The sequence below is a fragment of the Arthrobotrys flagrans genome (genome assembly GCF_004000055.1).
Source record: "Arthrobotrys flagrans strain CBS H-5679 chromosome Unknown unitig_1, whole genome shotgun sequence".
In the NCBI taxonomy this organism is placed as follows: domain Eukaryota; kingdom Fungi; phylum Ascomycota; class Orbiliomycetes; order Orbiliales; family Orbiliaceae; genus Arthrobotrys; species Arthrobotrys flagrans.
Genome location: NW_027137556.1, coordinates 838415 through 860245, shown reverse-complemented (window position 1 = coordinate 860245; position 21831 = coordinate 838415). Strand labels below are relative to the sequence as shown.

At 48.6% G+C, this 21831-nt stretch overlaps 8 protein-coding genes across 9 annotated transcripts; 6 read left to right on the top strand and 2 right to left on the bottom strand.

Annotated features, from left to right (window-relative positions):
* Positions 1–2031: 2031 nt before the first annotated feature.
* DFL_008248 (uncharacterized protein) lies at positions 2032–5000 on the top strand (the record flags this gene model as incomplete). 2 transcript variants are annotated; one of them, XM_067637956.1, is made up of 3 exons in its annotated part: positions 2032–2378; positions 2984–3274; positions 3464–5000. In XM_067637956.1, 3 exons carry the CDS (start codon positions 2032–2034, stop codon positions 4998–5000), a joined length of 2175 nt encoding a protein of 724 aa, XP_067485894.1. The 2 variants fall into 2 exon arrangements, with proteins under 2 accessions (XP_067485894.1, XP_067485893.1); XM_067637955.1 differs by having other exon boundaries at positions 2981–3274.
* A 1628-nt stretch (positions 5001–6628) lies between these two features.
* DFL_008247 (uncharacterized protein) lies at positions 6629–9288 on the top strand (the record flags this gene model as incomplete). The annotated part of the gene is made up of 5 exons (XM_067637954.1): positions 6629–6658; positions 6769–6855; positions 6958–7032; positions 7105–7130; positions 7200–9288. The coding sequence occupies 5 exons, from the start codon at positions 6629–6631 to the stop codon at positions 9286–9288; spliced, it is 2307 nt and encodes a 768-aa protein (XP_067485892.1).
* A 466-nt stretch (positions 9289–9754) lies between these two features.
* Positions 9755–10273, top strand: DFL_008246 (uncharacterized protein; the record flags this gene model as incomplete). Its single annotated transcript, XM_067637953.1, has 1 exon — positions 9755–10273. One exon carries the CDS (start codon positions 9755–9757, stop codon positions 10271–10273), a length of 519 nt encoding a protein of 172 aa, XP_067485891.1.
* A 2020-nt stretch (positions 10274–12293) lies between these two features.
* DFL_008245 (uncharacterized protein) lies at positions 12294–13502 on the top strand (the record flags this gene model as incomplete). Its single annotated transcript, XM_067637952.1, has 4 exons — positions 12294–12382; positions 12811–12852; positions 12990–13025; positions 13262–13502. 4 exons carry the CDS (start codon positions 12294–12296, stop codon positions 13500–13502), a joined length of 408 nt encoding a protein of 135 aa, XP_067485890.1.
* Positions 13503–13831: 329 nt separating this feature from the next.
* DFL_008244 (uncharacterized protein) lies at positions 13832–15206 on the bottom strand (the record flags this gene model as incomplete). The annotated part of the gene is made up of 2 exons (XM_067637951.1): positions 13832–15024; positions 15107–15206. 2 exons carry the CDS (start codon positions 15204–15206, stop codon positions 13832–13834), a joined length of 1293 nt encoding a protein of 430 aa, XP_067485889.1.
* Positions 15207–15671: 465 nt separating this feature from the next.
* DFL_008243 (uncharacterized protein) lies at positions 15672–17652 on the top strand (the record flags this gene model as incomplete). Its single annotated transcript, XM_067637950.1, has 3 exons — positions 15672–16106; positions 16158–17400; positions 17483–17652. 3 exons carry the CDS (start codon positions 15672–15674, stop codon positions 17650–17652), a joined length of 1848 nt encoding a protein of 615 aa, XP_067485888.1.
* A 323-nt stretch (positions 17653–17975) lies between these two features.
* On the bottom strand, positions 17976–18886 carry DFL_008242 (uncharacterized protein; the record flags this gene model as incomplete). The annotated part of the gene is made up of 2 exons (XM_067637949.1): positions 17976–18520; positions 18583–18886. 2 exons carry the CDS (start codon positions 18884–18886, stop codon positions 17976–17978), a joined length of 849 nt encoding a protein of 282 aa, XP_067485887.1.
* A 784-nt stretch (positions 18887–19670) lies between these two features.
* Positions 19671–21239, top strand: DFL_008241 (uncharacterized protein; the record flags this gene model as incomplete). Its single annotated transcript, XM_067637948.1, has 4 exons — positions 19671–19847; positions 19970–20882; positions 20938–21068; positions 21138–21239. The coding sequence occupies 4 exons, from the start codon at positions 19671–19673 to the stop codon at positions 21237–21239; spliced, it is 1323 nt and encodes a 440-aa protein (XP_067485886.1).
* Positions 21240–21831: the final 592 nt, after the last annotated feature.

Sequence of the window (21831 nt, the reverse complement as noted above, 5' to 3'; positions counted from 1 at the left end):
TAGTTTTTTAATTATCGTCTCTTCGGTCGTTCTACATGTACATTAATCAATAATGAGAATGAGAAGTGATTATAAGCGAGCAGTGACATGGTTCGAGTAAATCGAAGAGACATCGGAGTTCGGCAACTCAAAAACAGGCTCCACCAAGCAATCCCTAACACCTGTTTAGTCTCTCCTGATCAATCAATTAACCCCCAGGCTAGCCAATCAGTCGGATATCTTCGACTTTACCGATCAACATCGCTTCATCCAATTATATAGAATACTCTTGCTCTTGCTGCCAGTATACTGTCGCTGGCACCACCTCTTCACGACCCCGGCTGCATCTCTGGCACCTCGAAGCCCCTGGGTTACCTGTTACCCTTGAATTTTTTTCGTTTGCTGAGCATTGCTACCGCTACCCCTCGAAACAGCATTCCCAGCCCTCCACCGCTGCACCTAACCTCCAACCAGCCTGCCGGCCTGCAGCCATCCTACCTACCTGACCTTGCTTACATGTACCTAGCCTGGACCGGCCTGCTTCTCTTACCAACTGGGTAATATCGTCGAGGCCATCTGACTGTTCTCTGCAACCTTTCGTATCGGGATTTCGTTGCCTTGTCTTGGCTTCCGGAGCCATTCGCCACGACTGTTCGGCTCATCGCGCGATTATACATATAGACATATAAAACTGCCATTTAAAGTTGTCATCTCACCAAAAAGTCACGTGGTGCAACTTCGACCTAGAACAAAACATCAACCTTCAAGGTATGTTGCTTACTGCGCTATTGTCGACACATTGACATTCTATCCTGGAATCCTCTTCTCAAAATCTCTTGTGAACAAAGGCCAAAACGTGCCTGGGCTCGCGTGTTCGTTCCGGATTGCTTGGTTTCGTTCAACCTGTGTCACCAAAATTCAACTTCCGTTGGAAAAGGTCGGGTGGCTCCAGCAGAACCCCAAGCCGAGCGCTTCTTCAGTGCCTGGGTCGCCTGGACGCCGGCATTTCAAACCCCCTCGAATATTGCTTCCTGCTTGTTCCGGCGATAAAGACAGCTTGGATGGAATATTCGATGGGCAAACCTATCAAGCCCACCGTCTTTCGAGAATTCTTCAGTCCCACTAAACGAGATCTGATCAACGATTTCAACGAATTGAGACTCCGGGATTCCTGGGCTGAGGAAATGCTTGCATTACGGCAGTACATACATGCGTACATCCGGTTTTGACAGGGCTAGCCACGAAATTAAATTAACTACGATGATGCCCTGCGCAATCAATCAAGTGGCCTACCTATGCAAAATGCAGCCTTTTGTGTTCCGTTTGCTTCAGGCTTGGGAGGCAAGGGCCGCACAGCCAAGTCATCAGAAACCCGCCTCATGAACTCATACCCCCCCCCGGTTTTGCATAGCTTGCCTGTTGTTGAAGCCTGGCAACTCCTAGGTCGAAAGGGCTTGCCATCTCGTGACCTTCCGGGTCCCCAATTACCCCAAAGAACAGCATTTATTCCCTCTTATCTTAATTCATCTTCACCGATTCATGCAAGGCCAAGTCACTCTGCGCCCAAGAGCCAGTCGTGGAATATAGCATCATCTCAGTCCAAAAAAAATAAAATTTCTGGCTCTCACAGGGCACACTCTCGGCGGAGGTTTTGCATTTTAATTAATCTTAGCGATATTTACCAGCTTGTTTCCCGTTGTTTGAACATGTGTCAGGATCCCGATGGCTAATGAATGGTTTTAAAAGTTCCCTATTGATTCCTCACCGATACCAAAGTTAAAATACGGATAGGGCAGTGGACTTGGCAGGAATCATTCGAAATCCCCAACTTGCTTTTAGGCGTTTTGGAAGGAATTGTGTTTTGTTTGATATTCCATAAGCGGGCACTTTCTATCCATCTAGGAATACTTTATATCGATCGGGTTGAGAGGCTGCGGAAAAGGTATATGACTTTGCTAGGTTAAGCTGCATATCGCGCATCGTTTCTTGCATTAGTCGACAGCAACTGCCAAACACTTACCTCAGTGGGCACTACACTCTTTGTCATCGATGATGACCGGCCTGGACGAAAGTGGCTCGACCCAGGCCTTGAATACTGCGTCAGGAAACGAAATGGAACCGATAGTTGTATCATCAACGGACGGGATCGCTCACCCGGCCACTACCGTCGGCACCAATCCTCAAGATACGGCTGTTGCCCCAAATCCAGTCGATGCTGTTCCCCCATCTGAAGGCGAGGGCATATCGCCCCCTCCGCCCCCGGTAGTGCCTGCCGAAGCTCGAGACACGGGCGTCCCGCCCGGACAATCCCTTGTCGACCATCCTCCAGCCCTTATCGAAAAGATTTCCCTAGCCGACGAAACAACCACGCCCCCGAGCGGGCAGCTGCATGAAGAGAGGTACGCAAAACTTTCTAGGGTTCATATTCTTTCCTTTTTTTCCCCTCGCCCTTCTATTACTTGCTTGTCGGCCGTTTGCTTCCCTTCTTCTTTTACTAGTTGACTCCCGTCTGTGCAGTCATCATTTTCCCTTTCGAGTTCGCGTTCATCGTCAACCTTTTCTTCACCTTTGTTTTTTTTTTTTCTTTCTTTTTTCTAAATTGCTTCTGGAGCCGATTTTGTTTCTACAATACTTTCTTACTTCCAGCTAGCTATCACTGCTTTCGATCGCGTTTAGCCTTTTATTTCTTTTGAAATCTGGCAGACAGGCGGACGCTTGAATACTATTTCCTCCTCCGAGCTGCTTGATTGTCACACCTTTCCCACTTTCTTGGATCGCATATGTAGCAGAGCAGCCTTCCGGACTCAGGACTAGACAAGGAATAATAATGCTACGTCGATTCCATGGTTTGTGCGCCAACAATTAGCAAGGACAGTCCGATTCCTCCGTCTATAAAAGTTGTCAGACACAAGCAGACCAGCTTTACCTCTTTGGACCATCATTTAAAGTTCGAGTCTCTCGATTTCAACTCACTAACATACTCTTCGGAACTCTCTCTAAGCAGACCACGATCCGAACCAAGTGAAATCCAAATACCGAACCCTAGCAACCAAGAGCACTTGACTTCTGGTAGCACCAAGGCTGCTAGTCCTGTTCATTCAGCAGTGCTCCTTTCTGATATCAAGCATCCCGAGCAAGAAACCTTGAGTATCCACGGGAAATCCCATACGCACACATCGATTTCCCCGTCTTCGAGCTCAGCTTCTCATGCTGGCATTGTGTCGAATACATTACCCGCCCTATCACAAATAGTTATGCCGTACGGTCATACGAATGACGCAGGGAGGCCGCTGAGGTACGTCTTTTTATCCCGATCCTTGTATCTGAACCAGAAGTCCATATTCGAATATTTCCTCTGGCCCTTCATAGCTGGTCGAAATTTAGACTACAATCCTGTCACGATTAGGCATTGAAGCTTCGAGGATGGTTACCATCGTTCGAAGGACCAGAGTTCGCTGACCCACAGAATCTTATATAATTTCAGCCCACCTGCTGCTACACAGATGGATCCCGCAATTCCACGGCCAATGGGATTACCCGCATCACCTTCATTCAATAGACCCGACGTCTCGCATCTAGAGAGTCACCACCATCATCATCATCATCATCACCACCACCATCATCGTTCTTCTATCGACCATTCCACTCTTCCCACCCTACCAACTATCCCAGGCCTCGCGAGACACAGATCATCTCGCTCCCCGTCTGGCGCAAGATCTCCTCCATTGTCCGATTCTAGCGAAGGATCGATTCATCTCTTACCACCCTTGGCGATGGATTCATCATCATCAAGCGGCCACCAGGCAACTGGGCCACCGCTCCTAGACACAGAAGTACTACAAAAACTCGTCACCCCCGACGGCCACATTATACGCCCTGAAATACACGCTAGGATAGATAAAGGCTTCTTTCTATCCGATAATGACTGGACTTGCTATCGCAGAAACTACTTCTCGGTGGGGTGCTCTTACTCTCTGTACCCTCAGCCAAGCGGAGGTGTATATCTTCAGAGCCACCAAGCAGTCGACCCCGTAGCCGGCTTCGCCGTAAAGATTAGCGCCGCAGTAGAAGGTGCTGGTGGTAAACCAGTGGAGCTCGTCCAGCATACGCCTAAACGCGACAAAGGACCGCAGATGCAACCTGGCATTATCAAATTAATCCCACAGTCCGCAAGCGGGAACCAATTCGGTGGCCCACTTTCAGGAAACGTCCTGAAACATGGATCGGAGTATGACTATAACTATCCTCATTCTCATTTACCCCACCAGCCCTTAAACCAGGCCGTTTACGACCGTATACAATTCAAATCCGCTACCGCCAACAATGGTAAGCGCCGTGCGGCGCAACAATATTACCATCTCGTCGTGGAGCTCTATGCCGAAATCGCCTCGACAAACGGAGAGTCAGATAATTCGTATGTTCTCGTTGCCAAGAGGATTTCTGCTCCTATGGTGGTCCGTGGCCGGAGTCCCGGTCACTACGTAGACGAGCGGAAGCACAACCGACCCACAAGCGCTGGGCCAGACGGGAAAGGATCTGGAACTCAGCCATCTACTCCAGCAACCGCGTATGCCCCCGGTATTGGTCTCCCGGCGGACCATCACTCGTACTATGCCAAAGCGGCACAACCTGGAGTGGGAGCAGACCATGAGCATTATGGTCACCCATTACCTAGCGAGGGTGACCAACCCTCCTACTCGTACTACCCTCAAGCATTAAACAATCCCTATGACAACCGCCCAAATCACGCCCCATTCAACGGCTACTACATCTCTGGGGGTGCTCACGACACCTTCAAAGGCTACCAGCCCGTCGGTATAAGCTGCAGTACATACGGGGACTCAACTTACGGGTACATCCCCAGCAACGGCCGCTCCCGCGTTAAGAACGAGGGAATGTACAACAGTCTCAGCTGGCCTCGAGATGCCCCAAGAGTTGAGTATCAACGCAACCCTATTAGTGACAAGCTCTACTCTACGGAATCCTCCTCCCAACATTACCCTAGCTTGCCGACTCTTTAACAAGGAAGTATGGGATGTTGATGTTCTTCCTATTTCCTTCTTTTTCGTTCTCTTCAAGCTGATTCTCGGGACTGGTAGTCCCTCGGAGAATAGTTTGCTTCGACATCACCGTTGTATTTACACTTTTAGCGACGGGTGAGAAAATACTTAGCCCGGCACTTCTGTTGCTGGCGTTTTTAATGTTCCTTCAAGTTTACTTTTGGAATTCATGGTGTATTAGCATGGTAATACGTTTTCGCGACGGCCTCGGTTTCCTTCCTCCCTCCCCTTCTCTCTCCAGCCTGTTTTCTGGCAGTTGTTTAATGCCTTATGGAGAGAGCTTATCTGTCCCCACCCCTTGGATTTGATTGATGATACCTAACGACTTGCATACACAACAATGGGATAAACAAAAATTACGGCTTTCAAAGATGCATTGGGCGCTTTTCGGGATACTCGGATTTGTATTTTTCTTCTTCGCCTTATTTTCTTCACCTTCTGACTCTTTTCCCTTCCTTTTCTGTACTTTCGCCCCCCCTTTACTTGCAATTGCAACAATTCAGGCTTGCTTGCCTGCTCCTCCGTTCTTCGGCATTGTGTATTTCCTAGTCTACAACACTACTAAGTACTTCCTTATCCTTATCATTGTTCCTTTAACTTTTTCACTTTGGTACATGCCCGTTCTCAACTAGCTGTTTTAAAAATACGTACTGTAATATGCTACTGGCTTTGGTCCTTCGTTTCCTTCAATCCTGCTTTCTTCGCTTTCAAGCCTCAATTCGAATATTCCGTATAGTCACAGTACCTGTAGAACTAGTGGTTCTATTTTTACCTCGCGACGAAATAAGACGCATTCTAGTGCCAGTTTTTCTAAAATTTCTCATGTCCACGACAAGAGAGATCGATCCGAGATGAGGAACCAGGTCCTCCGAGATCGCATCTCCGTCAGATGGCGAGAGTATTTTCGCATCTTATATCATTTTTATATAATTATAGCAACGGCGATTCTAAATGCCTTGAACAACCGAGCTTCGCAGTCTCCCAACCGGCTCGGCCCCCGACCCCAACCGCAATGCAGAAAATCTAAGCGTGAGGTACCGACCTAGGGCAATGCATAATCACAATCGGACCTTCCGTCATCTCGAACTGGCTGTTGCATTGCTTTTGCGTTGGACATGTCGTCGGATGGACTAATCCGGATCTGGATGCTACCCCAGATATCAAGTCTGTGCCCAGACTAATCAGCTCTCTGAGACCGCCGATGTCGGCAGGGAAGGTCGGCGCACCAGTCTAGCGCCAGAACCAATCCTAGCACCGCAATTCATAAGCCAGACCGGGGCGGACTAGAATAGATCGGTGAATCTACATGCGAAAAACTGCAGGTACGATACGGAGAGTGAGTCTGAATGAGTTGGAGGGGGGTGTGAGTAAGTGCGAGGAATGGCCGAAGTTCGGATGCTCAATCGACGAAAGCAGAGGCATACTTAACGCCGCTGGATCCTGCCTCTAATTCTTGGTTCTTATTCTTTCCATCATCATCATCTATCTTTATCTATCTTTAGATATATCTCATCTCATCTCTATTTTTACCTTCACCCATCCCACTCTGGCATACATCTACCTTACATTACATTACAATTAGAATCTACATGGCTAGCCCCAGAACCCTCTACGACAAGGTGCGAACAAACATGCACATGCATTATATCCCCATCAGCATTTTCCCGTGAATTCATATGTGTTTTAAAAAAGGAATTCCCCGCCGCTGACGTAAAATACCCGTCCACAGGTCTTCGACGACCATGTCGTCTTCAACGATGGCAAGTCCACAACCCTTTACATCGACAGACATCTTGTCCACGAGGTTACCTCTCCAGTATGTATTAATATTCATTCATTCTTATTTTAAATTTTTTTTTCTATCTTCAAAAATAATTGGAGAAAAGAGAAAAGGAAAAATTATGCTAACCTGAAATAGCAAGCTTTTGAGGGCCTGAGAAATGCGAACCGATCGGTCAGGAGACCGGACTGCACCCTTGCTACCGTAGACCACGTATGTACCACTACTCTGATAACCCCCGCTTCAACCTCAAATCAATCCTAACCAGTATACCCCACCATCCAGAATGTTCCAACATCGAGTAGAAAAAGGTAAACTCCCTGCCGATTCTCCTTCTTCCTACAACACTAGAATGCGTTGGCTAACTGGTTCCTCCACAGCTACAAAACCGTTTCGACCTTCATCGAAGAAGAGGACTCCCGTCTGCAATGCACAACCCTCGAAGACAACATCAAAGCCTTCAATCTTACCTATTTTGGTCTCGGCGATGACCGTCAGGGTATAGTCCATGTCATCGGACCCGAACAGGGTTTCACCCTTCCCGGTACCACAGTCGTCTGTGGTGACTCGCATACTTCTACCCATGGTGCATTCGGAGCCCTCGCCTTCGGTATTGGAACCTCTGAGGTCGAGCACGTCCTCGCCACACAGACAATTATCACCAAGAAGTCCAAAAACATGAAGATCCAGATCGATGGCCCTTTACAACCCGGTGTTACCTCCAAAGACGCCATCTTGCACGCCATTGGAAAGATCGGAACTGCCGGTGGTAACGGATGTGTCATCGAGTTCTGCGGCTCGACAGTCAGGAGTTGGAGTATGGAAGCTAGGATGTCGGTTTGCAACATGTCCATTGAAGGTGGTGCCAGAGCTGGAATGATCGCCCCCGACGAGATTACGTTTGAATATCTCAAGAACAAGCCACTGGCGCCAAAGGTCGACTCGCCGGAATGGGAAGCCGCAGTTAGGTACTGGAAGGGCTTGAAGACCGATCCTGGCGCACAGTTCGATATTGAAGTCTACATCGATAGCAAAGATATCGCACCGACAGTTTCCTGGGGTACCTCGCCGCAGGATGTGGTGGCCATCACTGGAAAGGTCCCAGATCCAAAAGACTACGAAGATGCCGCAAAACGGGCTGGAATCGAAAGGGCCCTGGAATACATGGGTCTTGAGGCTAATACTCCGATGGAGGATATTCAAATCGATAAAGTCTTCATCGGTTCTTGCACAAACTCCAGAATTGAGGATTTGAGAGCTGCTGCTAGGATAGTCAAGGGCAAGAAAATTGCATCAAACGTTAAGCGGGCTATGGTAGTCCCCGGATCCGGGTTGATCAAGAAGAAGGCCGAGGCCGAAGGTCTCGACCAGATATTTAGCGAAGCTGGTTTCGAGTGGAGAGAGGCAGGGTGCAGCATGTGTCTCGGAATGAACCCTGACATCTTGTCTCCAAAGGAAAGGTGCGCCAGTACGAGCAACCGAAACTTCGAGGGACGGCAAGGTGCAGGCGGTCGGACGCATCTCATGTCTCCTGTCATGGCTGCAGCTGCAGCCATCACTGGACATCTTGCCGACATCAGAAAACTCGACGGGTTCGATGCATCTGCTGCGCCACCAGATAAGCCGCAGGTCAGCGTCGGATCGGATCATGAGCAGGATGCCGCCACAAACCAGGATTACGATGACAAGATTTCGGATATACCCACAGGCGAGAACCTGCATGCCGAGGGTGGCTCAAGTGGATCCGCTGCAGGATTCCCTCCCTTTACCGTTCTCAAGGGAGTTGTAGCTCCACTCGCTCGCGCGAACGTCGACACCGACGCTATTATTCCCAAGCAGTACCTCAAGACTATCAAACGAACCGGCCTTGGCGTCGCTCTCTTTGATCAGTGGAGATACCTCCCAAACACCGATCACGCCGAGAACCCAGAGTTCGTCCTGAACCAGGAACCTTACAGAAATGCAAAGATTCTTGTCGTTACAGGACCAAACTTTGGTTGCGGATCCAGCCGAGAGCATGCTCCATGGGCCCTCCTTGATTTCGGTATCAAGTGCATTATCGCACCTAGTTTCGCAGACATCTTCTTCAACAATACTTTCAAGAACGGCATGCTCCCAATCCCCATCGATAACCAGTCTGTCATCGAGAGAATAGCGGACCTTGCTGCAGATAACAAGGAAATCGAGGTAGACTTGATCAACCAAGAGATCAAGACAGAAGATGGAGAAGTTATCACAAAGTTTGAAGTTGAGGAGTTCAGGAAACACTGCCTGGTAAACGGGTTCGACGATATTGGTTTGACAATGCAGCACGAAGATAAGATTGTTAGGTACGAATCGAAGCGATCGGAGCTGTATCCGTGGTTGGAGGGTGCCGGCTATATGGCCAAGTATAGGAAAGGACCGGTTAAGATTGAAGCTGTGAAGGTACCTCAGGCTGGCAGGAGAGGAGGCAAGCTTGATTGGTAGTATTTTGTTCACCTTTTTTCTTGTCTTTCCCCTTGTGATTTCTAGAATAATTTGCCGCTGTGTCCATTATTACCTGTTTTGGGGGTGTTATTGGAATGTCTTAATATTGGGAACCTGTTTTTTACCTACGAAATTACCATATTCATTCGAATCAAAAGCCACGTTTTTTTTGTATGCGTGGAACTCCGCGAGTTTGAGAGAAAAAACAGATGCGTGCGTTCATTTATGATCGTAAATCAAATTATATGACGCCGGTCTATAAGACCTTAAGTGTTCGTCAGGGTAAGCTAGAAATATCGTTCACGTTCATCAGCATCTCCAAATTTTTTTTTTCCTGCTGTCGTATATGACCATTCTTTCGACACGAATATTGAAGCATTATAAGCTACAACTGCTTTCTCTTGACTCTATTATTATATTCCATACATAGAAATATATAAGCTCCCCACGTACGGACACACGTTTTATGTCGTCGCCGTTTTCTACTGTCCGTCCCTACTTCCGCCGCATAACCAGTTCGCAACGCTCACATTCTCCACCACCGTTGGACCGGAAACCGATCCGTACGGTTATCAAAAACGTCCTGTGTTTTCCTCTCCGTGGGAAGAAGAAACCAAGCGGCGGAGAAGAAAGGGAAGAAGATGGGTCAGAGGCTAAACTGCCTGATCTTGGTTCGATCATTAGTAGTGAAGAGCAGACAAAGGCGCCTGAGGGGGATAAGTTACCGATATTTCCTAGGTTGAGGGATTGGACAGAGCAGCAAAAGGAGGAGGCGGAGAAAAGAGCAACGGAGAAGGAAGAAGAGAAGGAGAAGGAGAGGAAGAAAAGGGAGGGACAAGATGGATTGCCTACGAGATCGGTGTCTACGCCTGTGAGGGCAAGTACTCCGATTTCAGATCTTCCGAAAGAACGGAGGAGGGGGGGAGGAAGTCTGGTGGGTATTTGCCCAAGCCCACAGATGATAATTGGAGAACTAGGACGGTGAGAACGCGGGAAAGCCCAGTTTTGGAAGAAGTTGATGTTCCGACGAGGAAGCCGGTTCCGCCGCCGCGGATACCACCGAAGATTCCGATTAATTTTAGTAGACCAAATCCTCCGACAACGTCGGGTCCAGCTAAAGGCTCTGTTCATTCAATCCCGCGACCAGCGAATCGGGATGCAAAGGCCTTGGAGGAGACGCGACCAATCGTGCCACCAAAGATCCCATCCCATACTAGAAATTATAGATATGACGCAATCCCAGTCGAGCCGGAGGTGAAAGGACTCAATGGACAACAAGATCCCTTCTTTTCGGCAAAATTCCAGAGACTGGGGGAGTTTCTACCGGCAGCACTGAGACCAGGGCCTCATGACAAAAATTCGGTATCTTCAAGGAAACACGCGCACCTCAGGAAGAAAACGAAAATGGAGAAACATAACGAGCCTTCACGTCATCACCATACACGCGAACATGGAAAAAAATGTCATCGCCACAAGCCACACAGGGTTTCAAAGGAAGAGATGAGACGGAGGAGAGATCTGACACCGAGTTCCCCGTATGTAGAAGTTGAAAGTGTGACAGGGAGAAGGCATCACCGCAAACACCGTAAGAAGCATCGGCATAGACATCGATGCCGACGACATCATTTAGAAGAAGAAGCGATATCGAGTGCATCTGAGATGCCTCGGGTGGTGTGGTGTGGGTATTACGGAGAACCCGTGATATGGCAACTGTATGACTTTATATGAGTTCTGTTTTTGTATCTGTCTAATTATTCGTGTGTGTTGGAATGTTGTATTTTTAGAGGCTGCGTTCTCGGAGGTTAGCTTATGCAGCATTGCGCTACACTTACATAACATCGATCCAGCTGGGTTTCGCTGGAACGTGATGGGATAGGACCGGATTAATACACGCCCGGCGATTGGTTGGGGCCCCCTTTTCTTTCGGTGTTTCCTATGGTCATAGAAATGCAATACATGGTACTATATAGTATGTACCGTACATACTTATGCATACACGTAAGAGTCCTCGAGTTTACGTGACAATGGTGTACAATACTTTATTTCAATGAGTTGAGTCCAGAAGAATTGATGCATCTTTCTGGCGGATACTATGATACGGATACCCCGCAGCGCTGTACGTATAGAAGGAACAGAACAGGGCAATAGCGTAAAGTAAGTAATCAATGACTCGGACATACACACACGATTCAAGGAGAAAGTCCGTTAGTTAGTTTAGAGTGCCTGGCGAGCAACTTATGGGTGTAGGACGAGAAAGAAAGAGGGAACAGGCTGCGGACAGCCGCGGCAGATGCAATGGATGGCATGGACTAACTGGATGGAAGCTGTCTCCCTCCAACATTACAATATTACAATGACGGGACAAGGACAGAAGACAAAAGAAGGAGGGAGGGCAGGAAAGGGAAAGGGAAAAGACTAGGCAGGGCATGGTAACAGGAAGGATCGAAGGGGCCACCCACCACTCCATCCACCAGCACCACATCCACCGCTGCCGCCGCGGCGGGCTGTTTTTGCAATTGTGTGTATGCGACGGAAGCAATTCCTTATATGTGTGCATTCATTAGTTTAAGTAGTCAAGTAGTATGAGAATTGGTAGTAGATATAAAAGATGCCCGGGTCCCGCCCATGATTTGATCGATTTCCCTTCGATCCTCCCAGGAAATTTATATTACCCGGCCCAGACGCCTCTTTTTTTTTCTCTTTTTTCTCTTCTCTTCCTTTTCTCTCAATATATAAATAAGTAAATTCCACCGGCACTCGCGAGATTTACCAGTTTATTATATTAGACGGCTGGATTTTCTTCCCAAATAACCTTTGTCCTTTTTCTCGCTCTTTTCTCTTCCTCGTCGACCGCCCGTTTTTTTGCTATAGAAGGACTGTGAGAAGTAGGCAAACACCCCTTCGCAACTTGCTGCAGCCTTGCCTCAACTGCGCTTTTCTCGCCTGAATATTAACAGACAACCTATTTTTTCTACCAAGAAACTCTCACGTCATAAAAAGTAATCATGTCTTCCCGTAAGAGAAAGCAGGAAGAAGGTGAAGAGGAGGAGGAACTTGTTGCCCTTCCATCTGATGATAGTGAAGAGGAAGAAGAGTAAGTTCATCGCCATCGCCATCGCCATCGTCGTTTTTTTTTTTTTTTTTGCACGTAGATTCAATTGCTTGCGCATCACCATTACAATTGTCATTCTATCATTCTGTCCTTTCCCTCTTTGCTTTCTTCTTTCCTTCCACCCCATGGAAATATGGAAGGATGGAAGGCACAGAAGCAATTGCACCAGCAAGTGCGGTAATAGCCCAGCCCAGCCCAGCTACTTCGCTCGAGCTGGATCCTTGCCAAATGAGGAATTTTCGCCCTTCCCATTCGCCCAAGTTCCAGTCCGGACGCTGCAGCTGTTGCAACACCAGACTACCTCTTTTCTGCCATTAATCAGCTTGTTTGAGAAGAAGGAAGAGCACTTGACGAAATTCGTGAAATGCAAATGCTAATCATATATTGTTCGCGTTCTTTCTTTTCATTAGATATGTCTCGACAGACGAAGGGAGCGAGGAGTACGACGATGAGTACGGAAAAACCCCCGTCTCCCAGCTGCTGGATTTAATTTTCACCGCATTCCGGCTACCTCCCAGCTTGAACCAGGTGGATATTGTTTTTTGGGGTGTGCTTGCTAACCTGTTGGGCTGGGTGTGTGTCTGAACAGGGAAGAAGAAGAGGAAGAAGAAGACGATGAGGAAGGGTTAGTTTCTTTTCCCGATTGTTCCCTTGTTGCTTGTAACTGCTTGCTTGCAGTCTTGAATTCCGTTTTCCCCCCCCACATGGTATTCTGGCCCAGACGCACGTGCGGGTTTGCTGAGCCTGCCAGTCGCAAGTTGCAAGGCTGGGTTCCCATTTCGTGCTAGTGCTCGCCCCTGGAGCCCGCTAGGTTATCGATTGGAAAAACCCATGCTAACGCGTAATAATGAACACCCTTAGCGAGCCCGCCGATGTCCCGAAAGTAAAGCGACAGAAAACCGAGCAGAACGGCGATGAGGAAGCTGAAGGTGAATTACCTGAAGAAGAGGAAGAAGAGGAGGAGGAAGTCGAGGGAGAGGAAGAAGACCTTGATGAGGAGGGTGAAGGTGAAGATGACGAAGATGCTGAACCGGAGGAGGAAGAGGACGATCCCGAAGATGATGGCAAGGCTGCTCCAGCTCCAACTGCCGCCAAGAAGTAGCTTGAACCCATCTCATTATCAGTTTTTCTCACCCAAAAAATCACCAAGTTTTCACTTTATCATTCTCTTTTCTCTTTGTTCCTGTATCGATGGCTGAAATGGAATGTAGACACATCGCCAACGCTGGCGATAATACTTATATAATCGACCCTGTTTTTTTTTTTGGTTTTCTCATGGAGGACCGGTTCCCTGGCTTTGGTGAATAGGAATTCCCGAAAACGGGACGCGGTGGTGGTTACCAAAAAGGTCCTGGCATGGCATATAAACTTGAGGAAATATCTACAATCACCCCGCGCGTGTTCTCAAAAGAAAAGAAGAAAAAAAATAATCTAATCGTCGTCGTCGTCCTCTCGTCTCTTTGTCGGCTTCCAGCCGGATCCCATCACGGACATGCATTTCCACCTCATCGTCCGATCAGCTCTCCACAGGCGTATCTTCCCATCGTCACCCGCGCTGCTGAGGACTGTACCCGTCGGGTTCCATTCCACGCGCCAGACCTCCCTTCCGTGATCATTAAAAGCCGCGATTTCCTCAACATGGAATCCGGAAAGCTCGCGACTTTCTTGCTCTTCTACCGTTAATACTCCAAGGGCATCCTCTGGTTTTTCAAACGAGTTCGCTTGTGAAAGGGATACCCCGCTGCTTCCCGGAAACGCAGTGGCGTTCAGCCCACGACTCCCACCCCCGCCTCCAGACTGTCCACTAACCGAGAGATTGGAGATGTCCCGCGTTAGTCCGCTGAAGTGTGACTTCTCGGCCCCCAAGTCCTCGTTGTTCCTGTCCTTTGATTGTGATCCCGGACGCGAAGACTTTGGCGAGAATGTCATTCGTGGGTCGGTCAGTCTGAAAATCCTGACGTGCCCATCCTTGCACGCCGTGGCGATAAGATGATAGCTTCGACCCAGATTAGGAGCCCAGCTCACATCCCTCACGAGACCCTTGTGGCCTCTCAACTCCTCCGCAGGTTTAAATTTCCCATTACTATCATGCCTGTAAATCCTGACCGTATCCATCGCGCCAACTAACAGCTGTTCCCCGCCCCATCTACCCGGGGAGTAATTCAGACAGAATGATGTTTCTGCCTCCCTAGGAGGAGCAGAGGGGACCACTCTAAACTCGTCCACCGACGTCCACCGCGATACCGTGTGGGTTTCAATTGCTTCCTGAACCTGCACCACCCCATCCGACGAGATATACGCCAACTTCAACCCCACATTTGCAGGCGCAAATGAGATATCACAGATGGCACCTCTGGTATCTCCGATCATTCTAAACATCTGTCTCCACCTCCTCCCGCTACTTTTGGGTTCTGCTTCCTGCTCTTCAAAGATCTTGACAGTTCTGTCGAAAGAGCATGATGCTAGGATCTGCCCGAATGATGGGTGCGCCCAGGCGATTTTGGAAATGTTGGCATCGTGGGCACGCCATGCGTCGTTTTCTTTCCATTCGCCGGCGTCGGTGGCATCGAAGACTTTGATACGCTGGTCGGAGGAGCAGGTTGCTATCCTTTGGCCGTAGAAGTCTAATATATTATCATCGGTACGTTAGGAGCTTGTTGACTGACAATGAAGCAGAAGGGAGTTATTTGGAGGATAGGTAGTAACCATATGCAACGCCGTGCAAGAGGTCCTCATGACCGGTGCTGACAGGAATAGTATACGACGACGGTTTGGCCAGCCTCTTGTCACCGGGTTCTGACGCCATCTCGGGTAACTGTCGCAAGCATCCTGGAAAGCCGTTTGAGAGCCTTTTGAGGTCCGGAAAGGAAGTTTGATTGGATGGCTGTGTTGATGTCGTTGAGTTCGAGCTGAGCTAGGTGCGTTTGTCGCTCCAAAATTGCCGTATTAGGACAAGTAATTAACAACAGAACTAGTTGCTGTGGTTACAACACGACAACGCGGGGGTACGACTGTAGACTCTCAGGCATACCTTCAACCGCGCCATGCCAACCCTCGAGAGCATCGGCAGAACGACGCTAAACCGAAAAAATGTCAACACGGGCTTGTCGTCTAATTGATTGATCGATATATTTATAAAATATAATAATAATAATAACAGCATCGAGCTGCGGCCCCACCAACCTCTTCTCCTCATCCTTACTGGCTATCGACATTCACAGACGCACAGACGCACACAGGCTACGACATCACCGGCATCAAAGAAAGAACAATGGAGGGTCAACCGCATGCTTTCCAGGTGTACCTTCGCCTGCGACCGCCATACCATCAATCGCCGACAAGGTCCGATGAGACCTTCTTGACCGTTCTCCCACCGGTACCGACAGCTTCGGATGAGGACATCGAGTACGGGACCAAGACCCAGGTCACAATCCATCCACCGTCGAATCATAGATCTCAGAAGATCGAGACGTTTAGCTTCACAGAGGTCTTCGAGGAAACTTGCGGACAAGCCGATGTATTTGGAAGGATTGTGGCGCCTATATTGGATGGAGTACTGAAGGATGGGAGGGATGGGATGTTGGCCACGCTTGGTGTTACGGGGAGTGGGAAGACGCATACGATTCTGGGGAACAGGCAGGCGAGAGGGATGACGCAGATGTCGTTGGATCTGCTCTTCAGGTCTTTAGGCGATAGGATATCAAGGGTACTATAGCTTTTTTTTTTATTATGAAGTCAAAGCTAAATGGTCGTATAGTTATCTGAATCGCAAATCGAGCAATGCAACGACGCCGATGCAGAAGTCACGGACGCCGAGGCCTTTATGACAAAAGTCACATCTGTCATCGAACCTCAGCAGATCCCCAAACCGAATACCTTCCCGACAAAACCTTCCGTCGACCCCTACGTAGTCCAATGTCCCGGCCCGGCAAGCACCAAATACGCCATTCTCATGTCCATCTATGAGGTGTACAATGACAAGATATTCGATCTGCTGGCGCCATCTAACGCCGCTAGAAGGAAAGCATTGCTTTTCAAGAGCACAAAGTCGAGTGGTGACCGGAAGGTCGTTACTGGACTACGGAAGGTCATGGTTACGGATTTATATGATGCCCTGCAGGTCTTGAGTGTAGGACAGTACCAACGTTCTCATGGCGAAACTGGCAGTAATGACAAAAGCTCCCGATCTCACTGCTTCATCTCACTCGAACTGAAGAAACTTAAGAAGAGCAGACTCGACGATTCGACGAATATTAAGGAATCAACGTTTACGATCGTCGATCTTGCCGGTTCGGAGCGAGCTAGGAATGCAAAGACCGCTGGGGATAGACTCGCAGAGGGTGGACATATCAACAAGTCGCTGATGTTTCTCGGACAATGCTTGGAACTATCGACGCAGTCTTTGGGTCATGCCCCAAAGGTACCGTATCGACAGTCCAAGTTGACGGAACTGCTGTTTACGAATAGCTATAATCCAGCGGCAGAGCGGCAGATTGCAGCTATTGTGGTTACGGCGAATCCGGCTGGGGATTTCAATGCGACCAGCCAAATGTTAAAGTACTCTGCCCTTGCCAAGAGTTCGATTAACCCCAGGCCGCCTACGGGGATGAGCGGAAGGAGTGCTAGTGGTGCTAGCCTGTTCAGCCACTTTAGCGCGGTGAGCGGGAGCACGGAGGAGAGGCCGGATTCTGCTTTGTCTGCTCTATCGGCTGTGTCTGGTAGGGCGATGTTGTCGCAGGATATGATGAATATGATTGTTTTGTTACAGCGACAGTTGAGAGAGGCGGATGAGAAGGTCAAGGCGGCTGAAAAGAAGGCGGAGGAGGCGGATGCTAGGTGTTTGGAGATTGAGATGCAGGTTAGGGAGGAAGTTACCGGTGATATGGAGCGCAGGATAAGTATGATGGAGAAAAGGATGCTTCTCAAGCTTCAGGATCAAGCTGAGAAGGAGGAAATGCATGTTGATCACAAATTAGATATTCTGAAGCGGACACTGATGGGTAAGAAATATATCCTCATTGCTATATCCTCATAGCCAAATCTTTAAATCATCTCTAAATAACTAACCTTTTTTTTTTCTAGAAACCAACGATGAGAACGATCGTGCACGAGATATGGAAATTGAAGAGTATATTCGTGAGCTTGAGGCTGAGAATAGCTCGTTAAGAAACGAGGTTCAAGCGTTGAAGAGAAAACGAGCGAATGGAGAGTCACCCTTGAAGGAGAGATCTCTCAACAGATTGAAATTTTGATGCCTTTGACCCTTCTTTTTTGGATGCCTTGATGGTTTTCTTTCTGCTTTCTACCTTTCCTTTTCTTCATTTACCGCTCAGAGCAGGAAGTCTAGGGGTGAAACGGATTTACCACGATTTGGCTCTGGTTTTTTTTTTTTTTTTTAGTTTCTTTTGATGTTATGACTTGATGTCTACGATGCATTTGGAGGTTACGGTTTTTTACAATGTCTTTTACGAGCGGGTGTTTTGGGATACGGGGTTTAAAATAAATATCATTGGCCTTCAATTATGGGATGACAAAACGAGGTATCGTACAATAACGCAATGATTCAATGGGGATATCAATCCTTCTTGGTGTACCAGCCTCCACCAGCACCGGATGAGCCATTGGGAGTAGCGTAACCGCTCTTTCCACCACCACCACCACCACCACCACCACCGTTATTAGAATTCAAAGCATAGCCACTACCGGCTACGCTTCCGATCCTAACCCTCCGTAACCGTTTCGGGAACTCGAAGCCCAAGAACCAAGCAGTGCAGGCGACAGAAGTGCATATGGCCGTTAATATGCAGTACATGAAAGTTGACAAGGTAACATGTTCACCGTAGCATCTGTTTTTACCCCAATCGTTGATAGCGGAGTCGGATAAGGGAAGGTCCGTGCCTGTGTACCATCTGATGTTGAAGCGGAGGGGTAGATCATCGCCGATGATTATACGGGTTGAATCGACGTTTGGGGAGACGGAGTAGGCGGTTGCGGAGTCTATCGTTCCCGGGTAGAGGAGTTCGGTGGCGTCATGGGAAAAGACGCCGGTGTGGAGGATTACGTTTATTGTAGTGGAGATGTGAAGGTGGGTTAGGTCCAGCTTGCCGGTGAGGGATATTACTTTACACCAAGTCAGTCAGTGCTCAATACCTAGGAATATAGAAAGCAGATATAGTATATACCAAAAGGGATCCACTCGCCATCCTCGACGCCAACGTCGCCGGTGATGTGTCTGTCGCCGGACTGGGGACGGGCGGGGACGCGACAAGATAGAGGGGAGTCGTTGTGAATATAAAACTCCCAGAGGTGGAAGGTATCGTCTGAGATCGCCTTGACGGTGCAGTTTAGGGGGTCTTCGGAGAGGTATTTGAGTTCGAGAGGGCGACCGGTCTCGGCGCAGGTGAGGAAGGGGACGTATTGGAGGATGCCATGCTCGTCGGTTACGTGTTCGCCGGATTCACTGTTAATATCATTCGGAACAATCATTAGCCATATTGTTCTCATAAACAAGTAATTGACCAAAAGGAAATGCATAGCATTTAAGGAGGGCGGGGGGTATGAAACGTACAGGGTGCGGTTGAGGCAGGATATGGGGACGGCATCGCCAGGGGAGTAAGTGGCGAGCTTGAAGTCGTCGGACGACGACGATACGGCGACGCAGGTAGTAATAAATAATACCAAGAAAGATAGAAAGAAGAAGAAGAAGAAGAAAAGAAGGAAGGGCGAGAGGGTCTCATGATGGCGAGAGCAGTTTTGAGAATAGCCTCCTCGTCATCTCAGTTGAGGTTAGAATGAATGAGTGGTGGAATGGAGAGGCGTTATTGGACGATGAGGCCACGATGGTGTCTCTCGACCGGAGCTTCTTTCTCTCTCCACAGGCTCCGAACGCGAACAGATCTAAACATTAATACCCATGCTATACCATGCTGTATTATGATCGGGACTACAATGTGGAGAAGATGATTAATTCTGTTGGTTTCTTATTTTGCCGCATTGCGTGCTCTCGAGCTCTGGAAATGAGTGAGTCCAATAACTCCGGGGTTGTCATTGCCTTTTATCCGACGTCGGTCTCGTTCAATTAATACGACCAAGCACACCATTCTTTCTCTCATCATCATCATCATCATCATCACTATCATTCTCTTCTCTCATTCTTCCTCCGGGAGTAACCAATACCAGGTAAGCCATCGTCATAATTGTCATCGGAATCATCGATTAACATTGTCCTCTAGATTTGAAAAACTACCGGCGGAAGAAAAGAAAAGAAATCATGTCGAACCCAACCGACCTGAAGGCCCTGGCCAAGCTGGACATCGACGGGAACAATCTCCCGCCTTCTCCCGCCCCTTCCACCCCGCGAAACGGCAGAAAGTACGCTCTTGCCACCGAGCTCGTCTACACAGAGCATGGCGACCAGTACAATGCCTCCTCCATGCCCATCTATCAGGTACTTCGCTCTTCTTTTCCACATATACACACCATGAATATATTTTATGCTATATGTATTCAAGTATGTATATTTATCATACAGCACGATGTCTAATGCTTGGAGAGAGGGTGTGAGAATAGACGGCGACCTTCAAGCAGTCCTCTGGCTCCGGAGGCTCCGAGTATGACTACACTCGCTCCGGAAATCCTACCCGATCCCATCTCGAGAAACACCTCGCCAAGATCATGTCCGCCAATCGCTGTCTCACCGTCTCCTCCGGCATGGCTGCCATGGATGTCATCTCCAGACTCCTCAGGCCCGGAGACGAAGTCGTAGCCGGCGACGACATCTACGGCGGCACCAACCGTCTTCTCAAATACCTAAGCACCCATGGCGACATTATCGTCCATCATATCGATCACACCGACCCCGAAAACGTCAGACCTTACCTCAATGATAAAACAAAGCTCGTCCTTCTCGAGTCCCCTACAAACCCTCTGATCAAGATTGTCGATATCCCGACGATAGCTCGGATAACCCATGAGATCAACCCTGATGCTCTTGTCGCCGTCGACAACACCATGCTTTCTCCCATGCTCCAAAACCCTCTCGACCTCGGTGCCGACATTGTCTACGAATCAGGTACAAAGTACCTTTCAGGTCATCACGACCTCATGGCTGGTGTCATCGCAGTGAACAATTTGCCCCTTGGGGAGAAGCTATACTTCACAATCAACGCCAGCGGCTGTGGCCTCAGTCCCTTCGACTCATGGCTGCTCATGCGAGGCGTCAAGACCTTGGGTGTCCGTATGGAAAAGCAGCAGTCAAATGCCATGCGCATTGCAACCTTTTTGGAAGACACCGGTTTCAAAGTCAGGTACCCTGGACTCAGGAGCCACCCTCAATATGACTTGCACTGGAGTATGGCTCGGGGTGCTGGTGCCGTCCTAAGCTTTGAGACCGGAGATGTAGATGTCAGTGAGAAGATTGTGGAAGCTACAAGGCTATGGGCTATCAGTGTGAGCTTTGGATGTGTGAACAGTCTTATCAGCAGTACGTACATTGCTCCGATCTATATATCCGGAGAAGGTGCTAACTTTATTGATAGTGCCCACGCGCATGTCGCATGCTTCGATTGATGCGAAGACACGCAAAGAGCGTAATCTGAGTGAAGACTTGATCAGATTGTGCGTAGGTATTGAAGACAGCGAGGACTTGATTAACGACCTGCAGACAGCGGTAAGCACCAATTAACCCTTCCTTCTAACAAATGCGTATAACACCCCGCTGATATGTTTGCTTCTACAGCTCGTCAAGGCTGGCGCCGTCCGAGTGACGCCCGACGGCATGAGAGCAATCGACTTTGCGGCGGGTGAAACCCTGGATGGCTCGAGCTCGAGTTTGTCATGAATTTGAACGAAATGTACGATAAGACCTAGACGGAGTTTTGGCGTGAAAAGTGCTTTTTCAGCTTGTTATTTTGCGTGCTTGTATTATAATCTTTTCCGGATACACCAATGAATATCCATCCAATCAATCTGCATCAACATTCTTCCCCTCCTTCTTCCAGCTAGCATCGACAGGGTAAATGCTGGTTCCTGAGCAGCAAAAAAGAAACCCAAAAAGGTTGGATGCTGAAAAATGCAAAAAGAAGGGCCGAAACTGGGAGTTGAACCCAGGACCTCTCACACTTCAGGCACGTTTTGCTCGTGCTGGGGCAAACCCGAAGCGAGAATTCTACCACTGAACTATCCCGGCTGGATGACGACCTATTCCCAAAACCGTTTATTTCAAGTCTATCCCAATTATATCCATCCATGCCTCGATTACGAGAGTCCAAGGGTGGACTCTAGCAGTTCGGTTCGTGATCCGAAGAAATCCCGAATAAGTCTAATTATGGAGCTGGATTATGGGGAACCAAGCAAGCTAGTTGTAGTTAGTGTGGATGCGGCGCCTGCGTTGTGTAAAGTCAGTCAGTCATGCGTTCCAGAAGGCTGTCGAA